Genomic DNA, 20217 nt, shown 5'->3' with positions numbered 1-20217 from the left:
ATTTATGGTCTCTTCTCATTGAAGGTAGTGAACACACTTTTGCTTTTTTATCCCAAACAAATATATAGTAACCTTTACATGCACACTTACACACAGGTACAATGGAGAGTGTGGAGACAGAGGGGAAGGGGCTCAGTCTAGGTCCTTAGTTTTGAGACCTATATTTAATCCAGCAAACATTACTGAGTACCACGTACTACCAGAGGCAGAAAGATAAATAAGACAGGGTCCCCGGCTAAGAGCATTATCAGGGTTTTTCCTTCCTTTTGCTGTACCCTCAGTACTTTTTCACTGCTCACGTCACCACACTCTTGCGTGTGGCTGTCTGGGTGGCATAAAGGCTTACCTTGCAGACGCTGAGGTAAAACAATGCAGACAGACTAGGGCGGGGGCACCTGCAACGGAACTTAGGGCAGACAGTTCTTGCAGGGGTCCTTGCACCCTAAGTCCTCCAGCTCCACAAACAAAATGTTCCGTGTTCACACATTTCTCCTCTTCTTCCTTTAGTCCCCAGTATTAACAGTGCAAAAGTCAATGCTTTATAGAGTAGCTAATAAAGGGAAGAAAGCTGAACACTACCTCTGCCCCTCGCACAGAAGTACTTGCATTACACTGATCATTTAATAAGCATCTCTGCATTTGTGGATATGCTTTGCTACTCAAGAGACGGCCAACTCTTTGAGGGCAAAGCTCGTGACTTATTCCTATGTCTTCCACACAGAAAACCTATATATAATGACTATTTTAGTAAATGTTAAAAGAAACCCCCACACACTCCCCTCAAAAAAAGTCTTTACTTTTTCATCCTATGTAAAATATCCTATCTTTTCTGGGAAGAAAAAGATAACTGTGACGCTTCTGTAGTGTCTAAAATTCACATTCCTAGATGTCCTCCCTATCTCCCAGCCATTTCCTAGGCTAGACGAGTCATGAAAAAATTCTTAAGATTACGCCCAAGTCTCCAGTTAAGAGCCATAAATCAATGAGCCTTATGTGCCACCTGAGCTAGCAAGGACACATGGTGACCATGCAGTGAGTTAACATTTTGAATGTAATCTTGTCATAATTTTTCTAACTGTGTTATTATTTTTCATTCATTAATATGATGTGTGAATTCCGAGTGTAATTATTAGCACATGGTCAGAGTGCAGAAACCTGCAGAACTGACATCCCAAACCATACGTATATGAATTTGCCGCAGCTCTCACCGAAGTACAGAGTGACGTCCGACAATGTCCTGGAACAGACAGCAGTATGTACAGAAACTCAAAGTTACTAGAAGCTCCCACTTAAGGTGTTAGTACACATTTTACTTTGTATTTCCTGACTGGATTTGTCCAGTGTTGTGGACCTGCCTGACTAAACTATTTCTACCTCCAGATAGAGACCTTTCTGTGTTTTCATTTAAATTCAACCTATGTATCTAATGCTAGAAATACACACACTCCTGAAAATAAGTCATAAAACATATCCATTTACTTTAGATGTTTTACAGAAGAACCACACTTCAACTATAGCCAGAAAAAAAGTAGTTTTATAAATGTAGTTGGCACTCTATTCTAAGAATTTCCTCCCTTAATAAGCAAAGTTAGCTTTCACTTCAAGTAAGTTTGAATTTCACCAGTCACATCAAGTAACCAGATCTAACTGAATATCTTACCATTTAAAAAAATCAGCTAGAAAGGATACATTTATATGCCTGTTAACATTCTATAGCAGTTACTCAAAACCTACAGGCATAGCTTTAGTGATATACTAGGGTTGTACTTTCCCAATAAAACAGCACTGTCTGGGACACACACCTACCCTCTCCTGAGGCCTACAGGACTAACCTACATGCAGTTGGTTAACACTTTCTGAATTACTCCTGACCACCTTCTACCACCAGCAATGACACAAACTCCACTCTTTTAACCACCTTGGTTTTTCAACCTACCACCAGTTTGACCTTGATTTGATGATCTTAATTAATCACTTCAACTCTGGCTTCTGCACCGAACTACTTGGTTCTGGAACTCAGTGTCTGAACTTGGCCTCAGCACTACTCTTTGTTAGGATGACTCAGTCTTCCACCCCCACCCCAGGTATCCTTCTTATGGCTAGGTGTACCCTACTCTAGACTAGCCCTATCAGTAAGAAAGTGGAGATTAGAAAATTGTACCCAATTACAGAATCACTGGAAAAATGAATGCTCAGTGGACCTCCTAGGGAAATGCATCATAACTAGGTAGTAACTGTAGAGCACATCTTCCCCAAAGTCATACCACATACATACCGTGCAGAAAATCATTAAGGGCCTGGTATGTATACAACAACAATAACTACTTGAAAATGAATTAGTAAGCATACTATAACCATAAGCACTTGAAAAATAAGATTGACCACTTAAACAGGGAACGAAGAATTAGTGTGAAACAAATCAATAAGTAAACTTACAGGGACAAATACTTAGAACAATAATCTGAAGTTCACAGAACTGTTTTAATTATTAACAGTTAGGTAATGGTAAATTATTGTCCTTCTATTAACATTTCCTTGGCCAGTTTCTTGTCAGCACCAATCACTATTTCACTTCAAGATCACTCATATTTAGAAAACAAATAAATTACAGGGAATGAAAGGAGAAAGCCATTTAGCTTTTCACCTGCAGTCAGATAACATAATAGAAATCATTCTATATAAAAGTTATTTCTAATCATATCCACAAAACAAAGATTTTTATATCCTTCAAAATAGACCCACTCTACACAGAGAGCCAGGCCAATCGGGCCCAGCTGTTTAAGCTACGTTCACATTTCCATATGCCATAAGCATCTTCCGAACAGCTGCCTGTTAGCAGCTGAGCACCACTCAACACTAGTGCAGTTATTCAAGTGATTATCAGTTGCTGGGGATCTCTTCACACCCAGAGCTCGGACTCAACATGCCCCTTTATTATCTAGCCACGGTAGCCTTTCAGAGGACAAATAAACTTTATTTTGAATTTAAAGTAAAGGTTATTAATAAGTCCACTTAAAAACCTTGTCCTAAAACTAGATAATCTTATTTCATAATAGGCTCAAACTGCATATTAAATATGCATTTGCTCCAACATTCATTCATCATCTTCAACACTGTCCTCAAATTATCTTCCCTTCCACAGGGAAAGGGATGTGAGCCACAGTATTACTCCTGTGGGAAATTAATGAACTTCCCTGAAGTCAAAATAAATGTAATACACGAAAACTCCAGAAAGTCTTGTGATAGCAATTTTCTATTAACAAGGGTCTTCTCTGGCATACGCAACAAGACTAAGATGCTTCTGCACAAACTCAAAAGCTGCAAAGGACAGTTTCCAGTGACAATAAAATTCTGCTACTTATTGTATAAACTGATGTGTCAACAAATTACCAACAACCTAATCAGACTCAGGCAAACCCTAACTGGAATCAGAGTAAAATTAGGAAAAATACTAAATGAGATTTGAAACTGGACCTCAGAACCGTTTCTTTGAACAAAAGAAGTTCAACATGATATACATAAATAGGCAAAAGAGTATAGAATAGACTCTTATAGATTCAAGTACTAATAAAAATAACTTAAATTCCTTTTTTAAAAAAAGCCAACAACAACTATTTTGTCACTTACCTACTATGTGTCAGGAACTGATCTGGGTGATTGGAAACCAGCAATGAACAAAATATACCAAGTCCCTGCCCTTATGAAGGTACCTTTTAATGCCGAAAGTCACACAATCAACAAAGACACATATGTCAGGGATAATCTGTACTTTGAAGAAAAACAAATGAGAATAAGGAGTGTAGAAAGGGAAGGGAAAGATGATAATTTTATGTAGTATGCGCAGATACAGACTGATTGTATGCCTCTTATTACGACCAACAGCCATTTTTTCACACCAGAAAATCACTTTCCAAACCTACATTTTATTCGGCAATACCAATACTAGTATCACTTGTTATTTCACTGCTCCTGTATGAGTCATGTGTAACCCTCCCACAAAATGGGAGGGAAAACAGCCTCCTACAAAAATGATAACTAAGTCAACAATGATCTCCGGGAGCCTACAGATAAAGTGCTAGGAAATGTGCGATACAACAGGAAGCAAAATCAGACATTACCCCTGTCCACAAGGAGATTCCACTCTAATAAGGGAATCAAGCAATCATACAAAACTGTCTCAACAAATCAAACTTGTCAGAAACCTTCTTGACAAGTTCTAGGAAAAGGAAAGTACACAGTACTTCAAGAATACATGATGTGACTTCTGGGAAAAATGACACATTAAACACATGACTCCATTATTACCCCTTTCAGAAACCCAACTAAAAACAGCAAAGGCACAAATTCTCATTGAAAAAAACTGAAGAAGAAGTGATAAAATTCTGGAAGCTGGAAAGCAGATGGTGAAAATTAACCTAGCCAACCCAAGAGTGCTAAATCCTGAGCCAGACACAGGGATATCTGAAAAGCAACCTAATTTATTCCGCAGCCACCACTGGCGGCAAGAAATACGCTGGTACCCTGAAGTAGGAGAACTGGTTAAAAATCTATTTAAGAAGCAAAACAGACCCCTCCCCCACTCCATGCTTCTGGGCCAAGGCCCTCATCCACCATAGCAGAAGACAAAAGGTTCTCCCTGAGGACCCGGTAGTCACCCAGCACAACCAAAGGCAGCAGTTCCATAATGGCAGGAGGGGGGCGGGCACACGAGAGGAATTCATTAAACTCTGATAGAATGCTGATACTTCCACCCCTCTCAACCTTCCTCAGCTTACAGTACACTACTGCCAGGCCTATCCCCTCTCAGACAAGGGTGAAAGACCAAGAGAAAAGACCTGAAGATAATGACATTGAGTGTCCCCAACGAAATGACCCAGCCATTTCACCTACAACAAAGCTTGGTCAAGAAGCCCCACACATACATAGGGCTTCCCAACAGATTTTGAGAACCCCACTTAATAAGAAGGTTAAGTGTTAAGACGGTTCTGGCTATCCTGCTCCCATGCATTTCTATATGAAATTTAGGGTCAGTTTGTCAATTTCTACAAAAAAGGCAGCTGTGATTTTGATGGAGATTGGGTTGAATCTGTAGGTGAATCTGGGAAAAACTGTCATCTTAACAATATTAAGTCTCTTAATCCCTGAACATGGGATACTTTTCCATTTATTTATATAGGTCCTCTTTAATTTCTTTCAACATTTTCCAGTGCAGAAGTCTTATATTTCATCTGTAAAATGTATTCCTAGTATTTTATTCTTTTTGGTGCTATCATAAATAAAATTATTTTCTTAATTTCATTTTTGGATTGTTCAATGCTAGAGATACAATTGATTTTCTTATACTGCTCTTTTATCATGCAACCTTGCTGAACTTGTTTATTAGCTCTGAGATTTTTCTTTACAAAAGATTCCTTAAGATTTTCTACATATGATCATGTCATCTGCAAAGACAGAATTTTACTTCTTCCTTCCCAATATGAATGCCTTTTATTTCCTTTCCTTGCCCAATTGCTCTGGCTAGAACTTCCAGTACGTTGTTGAATAAAAGTGGTGAGAGTGGACATCTTTGTCTTGTACCCAATCTGAAGGAGAAAGCTTTCAATCTTTACCACTTGAGTATGATATAAACTGGGTTTTTCACAGATATTCTTTAGCAAAAGTTCCCTTTTACCCCAAGTTTGAATATTTTTAACATGAAAGGGAGGTATACTTGGTCAAATGCTTTTTCTGCATCTACTGATATGGTCATATGGTTTCTACCCTTCATTTTAATTTTCTTTTCTTTGAGAGACAGGGTCTCACTCTGTTGCTCAGGCTCAAGTGCAGTAGCATGGTCACAACTTACTGCAACCTCAAACTCCTCGACTCAAGTGATCCTCTTACCTCAGCCTCCCAAGTAACTAAGACTACAGGCGCACGCCACTATGCCTGGCTAATGTTTTTTTATTTTTTGTAGAGACAGGGTCTCACTATGCTGCCCAGGCTGGTCTCGAACTTCTGGCTGCAAGTGGTATTTCTGCCTCAACCTCCCAAAGTGCTGGGATTACAGGCATGAGCCACCACACCTGGCCCCTTCATTCTGTTAATATGGTGTATTACATTGATTGACTTTCACAGACTGAGCCAACGTTGCATTCCTAGGATAAATTCCATGATATGATGGTATATAATCCTTTTTATATGTGTTGTGGATTTGGTATGGTAGCATTTTGTTGGGAATTTGGGGGCCTATATTCATAAGGGATTTTAGTTTGTGAAATTTTTCTGAAACAGTGTTCCAATATCCATCTCCAGTTCGTTGGGTGTTATGAGGCAGTTGTTCCTAAAGCAACAGCAGTGGCAGCTTTCTGAATTGTAGCTATATACTATTTCTTAAAAATTCAGTGGTTCTAGTGGTGGCTTCAGACATAAAAGCTCCCAAAGGTCAGTTCTACAATGTTCTAGGGATCATTCCTGCTCCTCTAGCCCTTCTAATAATTTTTTCTAAGCACCTACATCCTAAATTGTTTCCCTTAAAATGTCTAGGTTTCTGTTCACTGCACTTATACAAAGACCTAAACAAATAGAAAAAGAAATTAACTTAAAACAAAGAGGGACTATGAAGGAAATGAAGACTTCCGAAAAGACAAGGGCAAGTACTGCATCAATGAAATTTAAACAAGAACAGAATGCTATAAAGAGACATTAAGGAAAGCTATTATTATAGAAATGTAAAATATGATAGCAAAAATTGGAAGGTGAAATTAAGAACATCTTTTAGTAGAGGAAAAATATTTTTTTTAAAAAAGTAAGAAAACCAAAGGATCAATGCAAAAGGCCCAGCATTTGAATAACAGGAGTCTGAGGAAGTAATAAAGGGAGAAAATCATCAGTAAAATAATTCAAGAAAATGTCCAAGAATTGAAGGACATAAATTTCCAGACCAAAAAAATCCAACAAAATGATCAACACAATGGATGGAAAGAGATCCACATCAAGGAACATTCTTCTGAAATTTTAGAACTGGACCAAAAGAAAATCCTACAAGCTTTTAAATGTTTCAGTTATTAGTACTTCTCCAGTAACAATGGAAGCTAGAAAACTATAGAACTATCTTCAAATTCCTTAGGAAGGATCTTTTACAACCTAGAATTCTATACCCCAGAACACAAGTCTCCAAAAGGTAATTCTTTAATAAAATGAATAGAAAATCTAATGATTTTAAATAACTTGATGTTTTAACAATTAGCATAGAGTCCTTCTATACAACTATACAAAACTAAGTGGGAGAAAAATACTATTTTTATAGGTGATCAAAAAGTGGAATAAGGAAGAAAAACTAATCATATTAATACAATACTATTGAGTTCTGCTGGTTTATATTATTCATATTACATAAATTTAAGTTTATATTGTATAAGTATTTCTGCTATAATATATTAATCCATGCTTCTGAAAACCCCTGCATTCTGCACATATTAAAAATAACAGAGTAGGCCGGGCACGGTGGCTCACGCCTGTAATCCTAGCACTCTGGGAGGCCGAGGCGGGCGGATCGTTTGAGCTCAGGAGTTCAAGACCAGCCTGAGCAAGAGCGAGACCCCGTCTCTACTAAACACAGAAAAAAATTATACAGACAGCTAAAAGTATATATAGAAAAATTAGCCAGGCATGGTGGCGCATGCCTGTAGTCCCAGCTACTTGGGAGGCTGAGGCAGGAGGATTGCCTGAGCCCAGGAGTCTGAGGTTGCTGTGAGCTAGGCTGACGCCACGGCGCTCACTCTAGCCCGGGCAACAGAATAAGACTCTGTCTCAAAAAAAATAAAAAATAAAAAATAACAGAGCAAATGCCAGAAACAATGTTAAAATAGACCACTCAAAACCTACACAGCTTTGAAACAAGAGCAACAGCAATAACATAAACAATAATTAGTACCTCAAGAGATAACTTGGGCACGCCAGGCACTTTAATGTGGATAGAGCTGCATCAAGAGCTGCTTTTAACTGCACAAAAACAGAGTAAAAATGGTGGTTTGCAAGAATTGAGACAACAGAGGCAGGAGCAGAGCTCTGAACACAAGAATAAGACTGGCTAAAAGAGCAAAGCTAGGCATGTGCCTCTCTTGGGGAGAGAATCCTGGGCACAGGCATTTACTTCTAATTTTCTTAAAGTTGAAAGCAGAGCTGAGGGCTTTCTTTCTTCCCTTCTAAAGATTATTACTGTACTCTTGCTATTCTGGCTCTCCTTTACTAGGATTTACTAGGAAAAGGTACATATAAATCAATATAACTTCCAATTATAATATTGTTTCTCTATTTACCAGTCACATGAGCTAACTGGTATTACAGAAGCATTTGTAGCAGAATGCACTGAATTAATATTTTAAATATCAAAAACTGATCTAAACTAAAATGTAACATATGACTACTGAAAGCCTAAAGAGGAAAAAAATATGTATTCTCAAGACAACAGGGCAAAGTCAACAATGTCCCACTGTCATCTAGATATGGAGATAAATACCAAAGGAGCACTAAAAATAGTTGAAGGTAATCTTTTTCAAGAGAAGTCCTGGGGAACTCTGGAGTCCTTAAATCATGCACACATATGTTGCTAGACAGTCATAGGTTTTGTTTTTTTTCAAGGCACATATTAGAAAAATCTGAATCAGGGAAGTCAAAGACGACCTCTCCAAGGAAATGAACACTGAGTGGAGACCTGAGGGATGAGTACAAGTCAATGCACTGATGAGAGAAATCCAAAGGAAACCCCACATGCAAAGGCCCATATTAGGAGGAGCGTAGTAAAGGACTGAATAAAGGATTTCACGGTTAGAGGGGAATAAGCAAGTTCAAGTATGGTATGAGATGAAACTGCAGAGTCAAGACAGGCCAGTCCATGTAGAAAAGAACTTTTAGGTAGGTTGACCTGGGCAAATATGTCCTAATTTGTCCAGGACAATTTCCATTTATGCCAGTTGTCCCTGAATAATTATTAATAGCTCCCTCTTCACACACAAAAGTATCCCAATTTGGATGGTAAATTGTATGTTCATTCTACTGTTAGGTAGTATTAAGGATTTTAGTCTTTATCCTAGAAGCTACTAAAGCGTTTTAAGCAAAGGGGGTGAAATGATCACATGTTTAGTACAGAATCTTAGAAGGGTAAGTGTTCTGGTCCCCCAGCCAATGTTTTGTTATAACAACATGGAGTAAGAATCAACTTTAAATCAACCTTTAAGAATGTCTTCTCTTACTGCCAACATTCTTGAACAAGTGTTTTAAACTCATGATCTCTTTCCTCTCACTGCCCCTCGATTATGACCAGAGGCTTTGCTCCACTACTTTTCACTGACATAAGGCTCTCCTCACAGCCAACAATCATCTCCCAGGCACCAAAGACAATGGTTACTTTTCAGGCGTTATCAAACTGAAAAATAATCTCCTTGGTCCATGACTCAACTCTCTTTTCCTACCTTTCTATTGCTCATCATCTCCAGTGTGGGTTCTCTTTCCTCTACCTAGTCCTCATATGCAGACATTTTCCATGTCTCTGAGTACTCCAAATTGCCAGCTGACATCTCCACCTAAAAGTCCAACACATACACCACTAACCCTGAGTAGGGTCCTCCAAACCTATTCCTTACCCACCAATCTCTGCTAAGAAGCAACACTGTCTACCCAGGTACTCATGCATGGAAGCAAACACCCTAGGACTCCTTATTCTCCCCAGACCCTATGCCCAGTATCTCTTACATCTACCTTCTCTCCTTTCTCACTACCTACACCTCAGTTCAAGGGTTGCTTCATTACTCCCCAAGCGTCCCTACTAAGTGTTATTACCTCTACTCTTTTTTCCCTCCACAGCACAGGCAGACTGATCACATCACTCTTCTCCCTGAAATTCTTGAGGATCCTCATTACCTAAAATGTAATCCTCTCTTACCCCATATATATGGCTCTAGTATTATGAATTATTTGACATTCAGCACAACTCCCTCTCCTAACATTTTCCGTTTAGAAGTAAATTCCTACTTACCTCCCAATACATGGCTCAGACATCATCACTTCCCCAGTTCCCCTGGGAGGTCTTTCAAAATTTCACAAGGCTCCTAGCCTGCCTCAGGTGGCAGTCTGCGTCTCCATAGGTCTCCACAGTACCACACGGATACTGCTATCACAGCACTTAACACATTTTATTAGTGTGCTACATTTATAGTACCACAATACTATAGTGTCGGTTTTCTGCCTTCCCCACTAGACTGTAAGCAATTTGACAATGCGAACGTAGTATTTCACCTCTCTCCAGCATCTGGTTCAAAGCCTGACATAAAGTTCCTATTCCACCAAAATACATTTAGAATAAAAATGAAAGAACATTTCTGTCATGAATAGTCAAGATTTATTTTGAGGTTTTAATTTCTTCTAAATTATTAAGTCACGGAGTAAGGTAGGAAAGGAGCTTTTTAAGAAGGAACAAAAGATAAAAAGGTCTCTTTCAGTAACTCATCTTCACATTTTCATTAGCAAATGAAGCTCTCAGTATTTCAAACAGCTGTTTAAATTACTGCACCCTGCTGACAAATCCTAAATGACCTCCCTGGAGGCTATGAAATACAAATGTGAAAAACACACATCTAGTACCATTTCCAAAAGTAGCACCCAAAGGGATCTGTGTGAGACTTCAAGTCCCAAGCACAGGTGGACAGTGCTCTATGAGCCTGCTCTCTGTGGGTGAATCAGAATAATGCTGCAGAACAACACTATTGTTCAAAATTAGTTGCTTAAATCAGATGATTCAAGACACCATCTAGCAGTAAAAGTACTAACTCTATTATCACTAATAAATCCAAATGAAGGCAAAAAAATAAATTTAAAAAGGACTGAGTAGATTAACTAAGGGAAGCCTCATTTATAACCTATGTCTACACCAAAAATATCAGCAGAAACCTAAGATTATGACCAGAATGCAGAATCTTTTTACTCCTTTACACTAATGAGCATGATAATAAAAATGATCTAGAACTAGAAAGAGGCTGGGCGAGGTGGCTCTCGCCTGTAATCCTACCACTCTGGGAGTACAAGGCGGGAGGATTGTTTGAGCTCAGGAGTTCGAGACCAGCCTGAGCAAGAGCGAGACCCCATCTCTACTAAAAATAGAAAAATTTAGCCGGGCATGGTGGCGCATGCCTGTAGTCCCAGCTACTTGGGAGGCTGAGGCAGGAGGATGGCTTGAGCCCAGGAGTCTGAGGTTGCTGTGAGCTAGGCTGACGCCACGGCACTCACTCTAGCCTGGGCAACAACGCAAGACTCTGTCTCAAAAAAAAAAAAAAAAAAAAAAACCTCCAAAGAACCTCCAGAAATTAATATTAAATTCCTCCAAACAGTAAATGGATACTCATCCACTGGCTGGTGGTATCAAAAATTGGTACAACTTAGGTGACATTTAACTAGTAATTGAACTTAACACCTAAAAAATAAATAAAAGGAAAATGAACTCCCCTCCTCACTCCTCCCTTCATTAAAAAAAAAACTGAAAATATGACAGTTTAATTACTTAGGACCTGCTTCCTAGACTTTAACACACTGATTCTAGGGGTTTGGTCCTTCCAATCAAATCCTTCCCTTAAAAATTAAAGTAATATTTAACACGAAGTTCTATATATAGCTCTTCTTTTTTCTTTGAGACAGGGTCTTGCTCTGTTGCCCAGGCTAGAGTGCAGTGGTGCCATCATGGCTCACTGCAACCTCCAATTCCTCGGCTCAAGTGATCCTCCTGCCTCAGCCTCCCAAGCAGCTAGGACTAGAGGAGTGCCACACCACACCCAGGTAATTTTTTTTTTTAATAGAGATAGGGTCTCACTATGCTACCCAGGCTGATCTCAAACTTCTGGCCTCAAGCAATCCTCCTGCCTCAGCCTCCCAAAGTGCTGGGACTACAGGCGTGACACACTGTGCACAGCCACATAGCTCTTATATTAAGGCCAGGGGGTGTATACTGTCAACTTGCTTCAACCAGGGCACAACCAGTACATTTAAAAAATGACAAAGTAATACATAAGATGAGTAAGGTTTCTGTTGTTCAATTAATCATCCTATGTATGAAGAAAACTCCCTAAAGCAGATTAGCATTTTTTATTATTTTAGGTCTGAAAACCAAAGAACATGAATGTTAAAACAACCCTACAGATACCATTTAACCTTACAGGCATTTCCTAAATTTCATTCTATCTATGACCAAAATATGTAGAAAGCCAAGAGAATAAATATATAGTACATGCAAATACATAGTAAACCGCCATCCCCATAGAAAAGGCAGCTTATATTTATGTATGAGTATGCTATGTAATTTGAGCAAATGACAAGCTAGAAAAAGTCTGAGTTTCATTTTTCATAACTCTTTCTAAGATTCAGAAAACTACTACTTACTCTTTATCCCAATTATACAGATAAGGAAAGGCAGACTCAAAGACTTAAAAAGTATCTGCTCAGTCATAAGAATGAATTTGCAACTTCTCATGTAGTGCTTCGCTTAATACCTCCCTATCTCAGGCTACTGTGCTCTACAATGTCCCATTTTATACTTGTTAGCAGCACATCACTGTCTTTGTACAGTTTTTTTTCCTTTTGGTAAAGAAGGGGTCTCACTATGTTGCCCAGGCTGGTCTCAAACTCTCAAGTGATCCCTCTGGTCTTTGCCTCCCAAAGCACTGGGATTGCAGGCGTGAGCCACTGTGCCAGCCTATATGCATTTTTTAATGAAAACACACAAATCCAAATTTCCCATTAGCAATTTCCTTACTAGGCTGGGTGCAGCAGCTCATGCTTGAGGCCAGGAGTTAGAGACCAGCTTAGGCAATACAGCAAGACCACCACCTCTACAAAAATTTTTTTTAAAAATTAGCCAGGCGTAGTGGCATGTACCCTGTACTCCCAGTTACTCAGGAGGCAGAGGCAGGAGGATCACTTGAACCCAGGAGTTTGAGGTTACAGTGAGCTATGACCACACCACTGCACTCCAGCCTAGGCAAGGGCAAGAATCGGAAGTTTCCTTACTAATACAGTGATAAATCAAGATCAGAGGAATTCTGTGTTCCCCAAAGAAATATAATATGGAGGCTTAATCCCTAAACCTCAAATCCATTCTCCTCAAAGTGGCAATGCTTGCAGATGGAGCTAGAAAGTCTACAAATCTTCAGCTCCAAATGTACCATGAAAAAATACAATCAATATTACACTTTAATATTCTCTTTGCTGAAAAAAACCTTCTATTTTCATAAAGTAAGTTATTTTTGGCCAGGCATGGTGGCTCATGCCTATAATCCCAGCACGTTGGGAGGCCAAGTGGGAGGACCACTTGAGGTCAGGAGTTCGAGACCAGACTGAACAAGAGTAAGACCCCTATCTCTACAAAAAAATAGAAAAATTTGCCAGGTATGATGCCTGCAGGTGGATTGCCTGAGCCCAGGAGTTTGAGGTTGCAGTGAGCTATGATCATGCCACTGCACTCTAGCCCAGGAGACAGAGCAAGACCCTGTCTCAGAAAAAAAATTTTTTTTAAGTTATTTTAAAAAGAAGTACCATTTGTTTTAAAAAGTTAAGAAATTTTGCTTAAATAACAAAACTTTTATATAATATCTCAAAGATTAATTTGAAAACACGACCTTGAGGCCTAACATCTATTATGCATTAAACTGTATTTCTTGGCTGGGCGCGCTGGCTCACACCTGTAATCCTAGCACTCTGGGAGGCCAAGGTGGGTGGATCGTTTGAGCTTAGGAGTTTGAGACCAGGCTGAGCAAGAATGAGACCCCGTCTCTACTAAAAATAAAAAGAAATTACATGGACAACTAAAAACATATATAGAAAAATTAGCCAGGCATGGCGGCACATGCCTGTAATCCCAGCTACTGGGGAGGCTGAGGCAGGAGGATCGCTTGAGCCCAGGAGTTTGAGCTCACTGGAGCGAGGCTAACACCACAGCACTCTAGCCTGGGCAACAGAGTGATGTCTCAAAAAAAAAAAAAAGAAAACTGTATTTCTTGGAATATCCTTTTTAAATTTTTTTTTAAATAAAGGGACAGTAAATTCACGTGCTCAGAATACCAAACAATCCTACAGTATCTATTATATTAGTTATATATTAGTAAATCCCTATCACCACTTTCCTAATTAACTCATAGGTCTCAGAAAGAGAAACCTCAGGGTTTATTTGGCAGTTTTTCAAGCTTTAATATCTATCATAAACCAAATGAATAAAAGACAACTTCTAGAATCTGGTAAGTCAAGTGAACTTCTTTTTTTTTTTTTTTGAGACAGAGTCTCCCTCTATTGCCCGGGCTAGAGTGCAAGTGAACTTCTTAGAAGTCAATTTAAAAATACAAATTCACAATCTTTTATCTGCATTTCCAGAGTTCTAACACCTAGAATTTTCATCAATTTGTTTGGTGGCAAAACCTCACCTGAATGGATGTAAGGCTATTTTTAGTATGTCTGTCTTTCTCCACTTACTATGACTATTAATACCTTTCCCTGCAGAAATGTTTCATGATGGAGGGCTACCCCAGACCCCACTGGGGGTATCATATACAGCATGCGCATTATATTACCTTCTTAAAATTGCAATGGCTTTTACTTACAAAGAACATCTGGCCACCAAGGTTTTACATAAAAGATTGTGAACCGGTATCACTGAAGTAGCAAAATGTATAAATCCACAAAATCAGTTATTGAAGATTGATGAACATACTTAATTTTCTGTTATATATAGCTTTCCCACATAGTTAATAGTAAAATTCTGAAATAAATCAATTTTTCTTTACTTTTTGTTTAAAGCATTAACTGATGGCACTCATCATCATTCTTAGAAACTGTTTCCCAAAAAAAGCTTCCAGTAAAATATAATTACACTTGGACTCAATCAGAGCAACTGTATCTTAGATATGAGATCTGTTTTCCTATGGATTCAGAGACCACCTGCATGGAAGCTGTTGCCAAATTCTCTCCAGCAGGACCAAGTGTCTCCATGAATTCTTCTTTGAAGTACCTAGTGTGCAGAACAACCAAAAGAAACTAAGTAATTTTGGAATCTACAATTCTCTCAAGACTGATTTCTTAATCTAAATCCACCTAAATGATGATTATACCTAATTAAAAACATTCAGGCTCCAAACAAAGAATTGAATACAGAAAATTATTTTTAAACAAATACAAAAGCTAAATGGACCCAAACAGACAATAAAATATTTCTTCCTTTTAATCTTCAAAATTATACCCCAGTGATTGCTAAAAAAAAAAAATAACTAATTTCCAATATGATGGGTTACTAAGCACAGGCATTGGCCTCCCCACCAGACTCTAATAAAAAGGCAGTAAAGTATACAACATAGAATAAGTCCATAGCACCAAAGTCAACAGAAAAGGGATCGATAACAGACATTTCAACAAATTTCTAGAAGATGAAATACAGATAAAAGTACATATCACAGAGCATGCACACAGGAGGCTGCAGGGGAAAGTGAGGCAGGCCTAATATGGAGGGATTAACTGATGGAACAGCTTTGTACTTGGCCCTCTGCAGCTCCCCTTAGCTTAACTGCAGGCCCACCAGCAAGTTGGCTAATACACACCCCACTCAAATATAAAAAGGTCCTAATTTGTTCTCCCATTCAGAAGAAAGGGGGAGGAGCTACCTGAACAACAGCAGCAGTAAGACTCAACCAATACCTAGTCCTTCATTTGCAAATGTAGACAAACAAAGATCACAAGACAAAAATCAGCAGTAAAAAAAAGAGCAAACCAAACAAAAAGAACACGTGGGCTGGGCTCCGCAGGTAATCCTAGCACTCTGGGAGGCCAAGGTGGGTGGATCCTTTGAGCTCAGGAGGCTCAGGAGTTTGAGACCAACCTGAGCAAGAGCGAGACCCCGTCTCCACTAAAAAAAAAAAATAGAAAGAAATTAGCTAGACAACTAAAAATATACAAAAAAATTAGCCAGGCATGGTGGCGCATGGCTGTAGTCCCAGCTACCGGGGAGGCTGAGGCAGGAGGATCGCTTGAGCCCAGGATTTGAGGTTGCTGTGAGCTAGGCTGACGCCACGGCACTCTAGCCCGAGCAACAGAATTCAAAAAAAAAAAAAAAAAGAACATGTGACCAAGGAGGAAAAGGAGATACTCTAACAGAAGGGAAGTACTTTAAAGAGAAAACTAAAAGCTTTCAGGAAGGGGGGGAAAAAACAATTAACAACAAAAGAAAATAACTGGCATTTTTAGACAGACATTAAAAACCCTGGATGCCAGGAGATAATGGAGCAAAATACTTTCCAAGTTCTGGAAAAATGTTAAACTATTAATAGTATTCTATACCTAGTGCTACTGTCAAGCATGAGAAAAAGTTATTTTCAGACACACAGGACTCAGAAAATTTATCTCCTGCCATCCTTTCTGAATAAATTACTTAAGAATGTTCTCCAACAAAATGAAAGAAGAAATCAAGGAAAAGGAAAATATGTGATCCAAGAGGAAACTGTCTTAGGTAAATTTCAGGATATCAAGGCAAAGAGTATCTTAAGAACAGAGAACTCCAGGAAAGAAAGTAGACTCAGATCACAGATACTCTGATTAGATATCTTCAAAAAGTTTACAGATTTGCTGAAGGCAAAGTTTTCTTACAAGAAAAATAAAATGCTATTTAGAAACAAACTGTACAAGAAAAGTCATGATCCAAATACAAAACAAACTAAAATGTTTTCAGCAATTGATAGTATGTTAGAAAAGAGAATACATCTACTCCTGATAATAGGAATACACATGCAGTAGCACAAAACATAAGAGAAATATAATCCCAAAACACTACTTGATACCTCAGAATATTTTCAATTGTCAACTCCTCAGACAGGCCTTCCTTAATCACACTATCCCTTCACCGTGCTTATTTTTATTCCCCAAGCATCAATTATTAAATTATATCACATATATTATTTCACTGATTCTAATACACACATTCTTCTCACTTTTTAACTCTGCTGAAACCAGCATGCATTTTACAATCCATACACTTACAAGTGCTGTCAGCCAGGTGGCAGCCTTGTTACTGTGTGAAAAACTTTCAGTGACTAACTCCTAGAAAAATATAAAAGCACCAGTATCAAAATGCTTCAGACCAGACAAAAGATGATATTTATTTGCTTGTTGGTATATATCTCAGAAACAGTGTCTTCTTTTTAATCTTTGTATCCTCTACACACAGAACAGTGACTGGTAACATACCAGATATACGTGATGTGTTACATTTTAACATCTTTGAAATCAGGAGGGGTCCAACAGAATGGATCCTACATAGGCGGCCCTGATGTTTTTTTCTTCTAAATGGTACACATAATAGTAAGTCTTACAAGCAACAGCATCTAAGATTTGAAGAAATTCAGTAGCAAAAATTTGGAGGAAGATGTAGATAATAGTGTGAGTGACAGACCTCTCATTTCAAAAGATGATCCCAAGAATCAATCGGTAAGTCCGAAAAATAGAAACATAAGCATAGTATTATTTTTGAGTTATAGAACTAAATATCCAAAAAAATAAAACCAAGAAGGGATAATTATGATTATCTCCTGCAAAGGGGCAGGACAGTTTTCATTTTTCACTATAAGCCAGCCTATATTGTTTTATTTTTACCACGTGTACGTACTTTTTTATGAACCGTTTTTAAAATATTTCCTAGGAAGGGGAAATAAAAATACACACACACACACACACAACTCACACAGAGACTGTGACAGAGACATTCATACAGGTACAGACAGAAAGACAAGCACGGATAATCAAAGTCAGAATAAGGGACCTCCAGAAATTTCAACTGGCACTGGTGACAGACACCATGAATTCAGGACCCAAACTTAGCAAATCCCTAAAGCATGACATCAACACTTGTTGCCTACTGATGACAATTATGCCGCTTTTGCTCATCAGAAAATCTAGGTAAGGTCAGCAAAGGTGTGCAAGTTTATCCTGTTGCCCCGGACTGAAAACTCACACCCCCTCAGGTGAACTAATTACAAGGTAGCTCTCCCTCGCTCAAACTCACCGTGTGCTTACTTTCAGTACAATAACAGACATGGGGACTAAGGAGGGTACCCGAAAACACGACTATACTAAGGGAAGGCAATAGCTGGGGAGGGGGGCCACTGCCTGAGGGGTAGGTGATGTTCGACTCCAAGAACGGTGGCCGTGACATGCACAAATCCAGCTTTCGGAATTCCCTGCGCAGAAGCACCCAAGAGCCCGCGCCTGTCCTCGCAGAAAGACAGGACACCTCTCCCAAGAAAAAGCTAACCATCTGAAAACCTCCCTTGCCCCGGGCGGGCTGTAGGCGCGCACTTCAAACCCCTCCCCGCCCAAGGCAGGCGCAGAACCACCGCAAAATGTCACAGGGCCAAGACTGAGCGCGCCAAAGCGGGACCCACCCCCGGAGACGCGGCTGCTCCGGGCCAGTCCCTCCCCTTCCTCCCGCGCAGAGCTCATTCATTCTGAGGCGCGCAGCCCGTCCTCCGGGCCGGCCATCCCTGCACGGCAAATCCACCAGACGCTTTGTCTCAGGCCGGCCGGAAACCGGGGCGCGCACTCGAGCGCGCGCCCGAGCTCAGCACCCCGCACCTGGGGCCTGCGGAGCCGCCCCGCCGCCTCTCTGCGCGGAGACCCCTTCTCGCTCCCCGCGTCCGGGGTCCGAGGTCCGAAGCCGGCGCTCCTTGGCAGCCCCGGGCGCGCGCTTCGCCCGGCCCTCTGGCATCCAGGACCGAGACACGGCATCACGGCCCCCATCGCTACAACTCGAGCCGCCTGCACGCCCCCTGCCCCGCTATGAACCCTAGATTCTTTCCCCTTTCCGGAGACGGAGACCCTGCTCCTTCCGAAGCACGTTGGCGCCCCGGCCTCCGCTCTCCCGGCCAGGGCAGAACCCCGGGGGGCCGCGGGGCCCCCGCTCCTCCCGGCGAGCGCCGACGCGGCCGCCAACGACCACTCACTTGAGGAGCAGCTGGTCGTGCTCGGCCTTGCACTTGCCCAGCTCGATCTGCAGCTTGGCGCGCTCGCGGGCCGTGTCGTCGAGCGCGCGTCGCGCGTCGGCCAGCTCCGTCTCGTAGAGCGCCTTGAGGCCGGTGAGCTCGCGGCCGCGCACCTCCTCGCGCTCCGTCACCTGCAGCTGCAGCGCGCTGTTCTCCGTCTCCAGGCTGCGCACCTTGTCGATGTAAACGGCCAGCCGGTCGTTGAGCTCGCGCAGCTCCTCCTTCTCCTGCAGCCGCGACAGCCGCGTGGGGCTCAGCGGCGTGGAGGGGCCGCCCGCGCGGCTGCCGCTCCGCGGCGGCACGGGGGTCGCGGTCGCCATGGTAGGCGGCGGGGCGATCGGCGAAGCGCGGGCAGCACTCGGACCAAACCGGACCAAAGGCACCAACCTGCGACCTGCGCGCGCGTACAGAGGCCGGCGATGGAGGGAGCGGAGAAGCACCTGGGATGGCAGGAGCGGCACAAAGGGCAAAGGGGGAGGACTGCGAATCAATCGGCTGTAAAATGCCCTTTGTAGGAAAACACGCACGCACACACGCGGGAAGATGCGAAGCGAGGGTGACCGCGAGGCCGAGCAGGGTGCGCGCCGCCGCCGAGTCTCCTGCCCTCAGCACTTTGTTTCCTCGCAGGCGGCGCGGAGCGGCGGGCGGGGGGGCACGAGGGGCGGGCTGGAGGCGAGCCGCGGGGGGCGGAGGTGGCGCGGGCCGTGGCGCCGCACTCCCCAACATGGCGGCGCGGGCACGTGACCGCCACCGGCCAATGAGGAGCGGACCGCGCGCTCCTGCAGCTCGGGGGCCGGGCCTGTAAATTTAAAATCGAGCCCTCGGGCAACCGTCCGCTCAGCGCGCCGGGCTGGGCGTGGCGGGGTCGGGACTGAGGGCGGCGGGGAGGGGCGGCCGGCACTGCAGTCCCCGCGGCCCTGGGCCCAGCGCGCTCCAGGGCCGCCCGCCGCCCCGCAGGGACCCCTGGAGGGGCCGGGCCTGCGAGTGGCGGGAAGGAGCCCGGGGGTTTCCGGGGCGGGGCTGCGCCGCCGCCCACACCCGGCGGTTCAGGGAAATTCGAATGTAAACGTCCCTAACAGACGCTGGCGCGACTCGCGGAGGCCCGGACGTCCGCGGTGCAGTAACCGTATCCCTCGCCCCGCGGGAGGGCTCGGGACACTGGCTGGCCGCGCGCTGTGGCGTT

General features: G+C 42.1%; 1 protein-coding gene across 1 annotated transcript in view; it reads right to left on the bottom strand.

Annotated features, from left to right (window-relative positions):
- LMNB1 (lamin B1) overlaps positions 1-19677 on the bottom strand; it is a 49766-nt gene extending 30089 nt beyond the window's left edge. Inside the window, exon 1 of the mRNA XM_045566012.1 lies at positions 18996-19677. Within this exon, the coding sequence (XP_045421968.1) occupies positions 18996-19354 (359 nt within the window). The 5' untranslated portion in view covers positions 19355-19677. The remainder of the gene's footprint in view (positions 1-18995) is intronic.
- Between the last annotated feature and the right edge of the window lie 540 nt (positions 19678-20217).

Source organism: Lemur catta, chromosome 12, assembly GCF_020740605.2.
Source record: "Lemur catta isolate mLemCat1 chromosome 12, mLemCat1.pri, whole genome shotgun sequence".
NCBI classification, from domain to species: domain Eukaryota; kingdom Metazoa; phylum Chordata; class Mammalia; order Primates; family Lemuridae; genus Lemur; species Lemur catta.
Note: the sequence above shows the minus strand (reverse complement) of the source record. Positions and strands in the feature narration are given on the sequence as shown.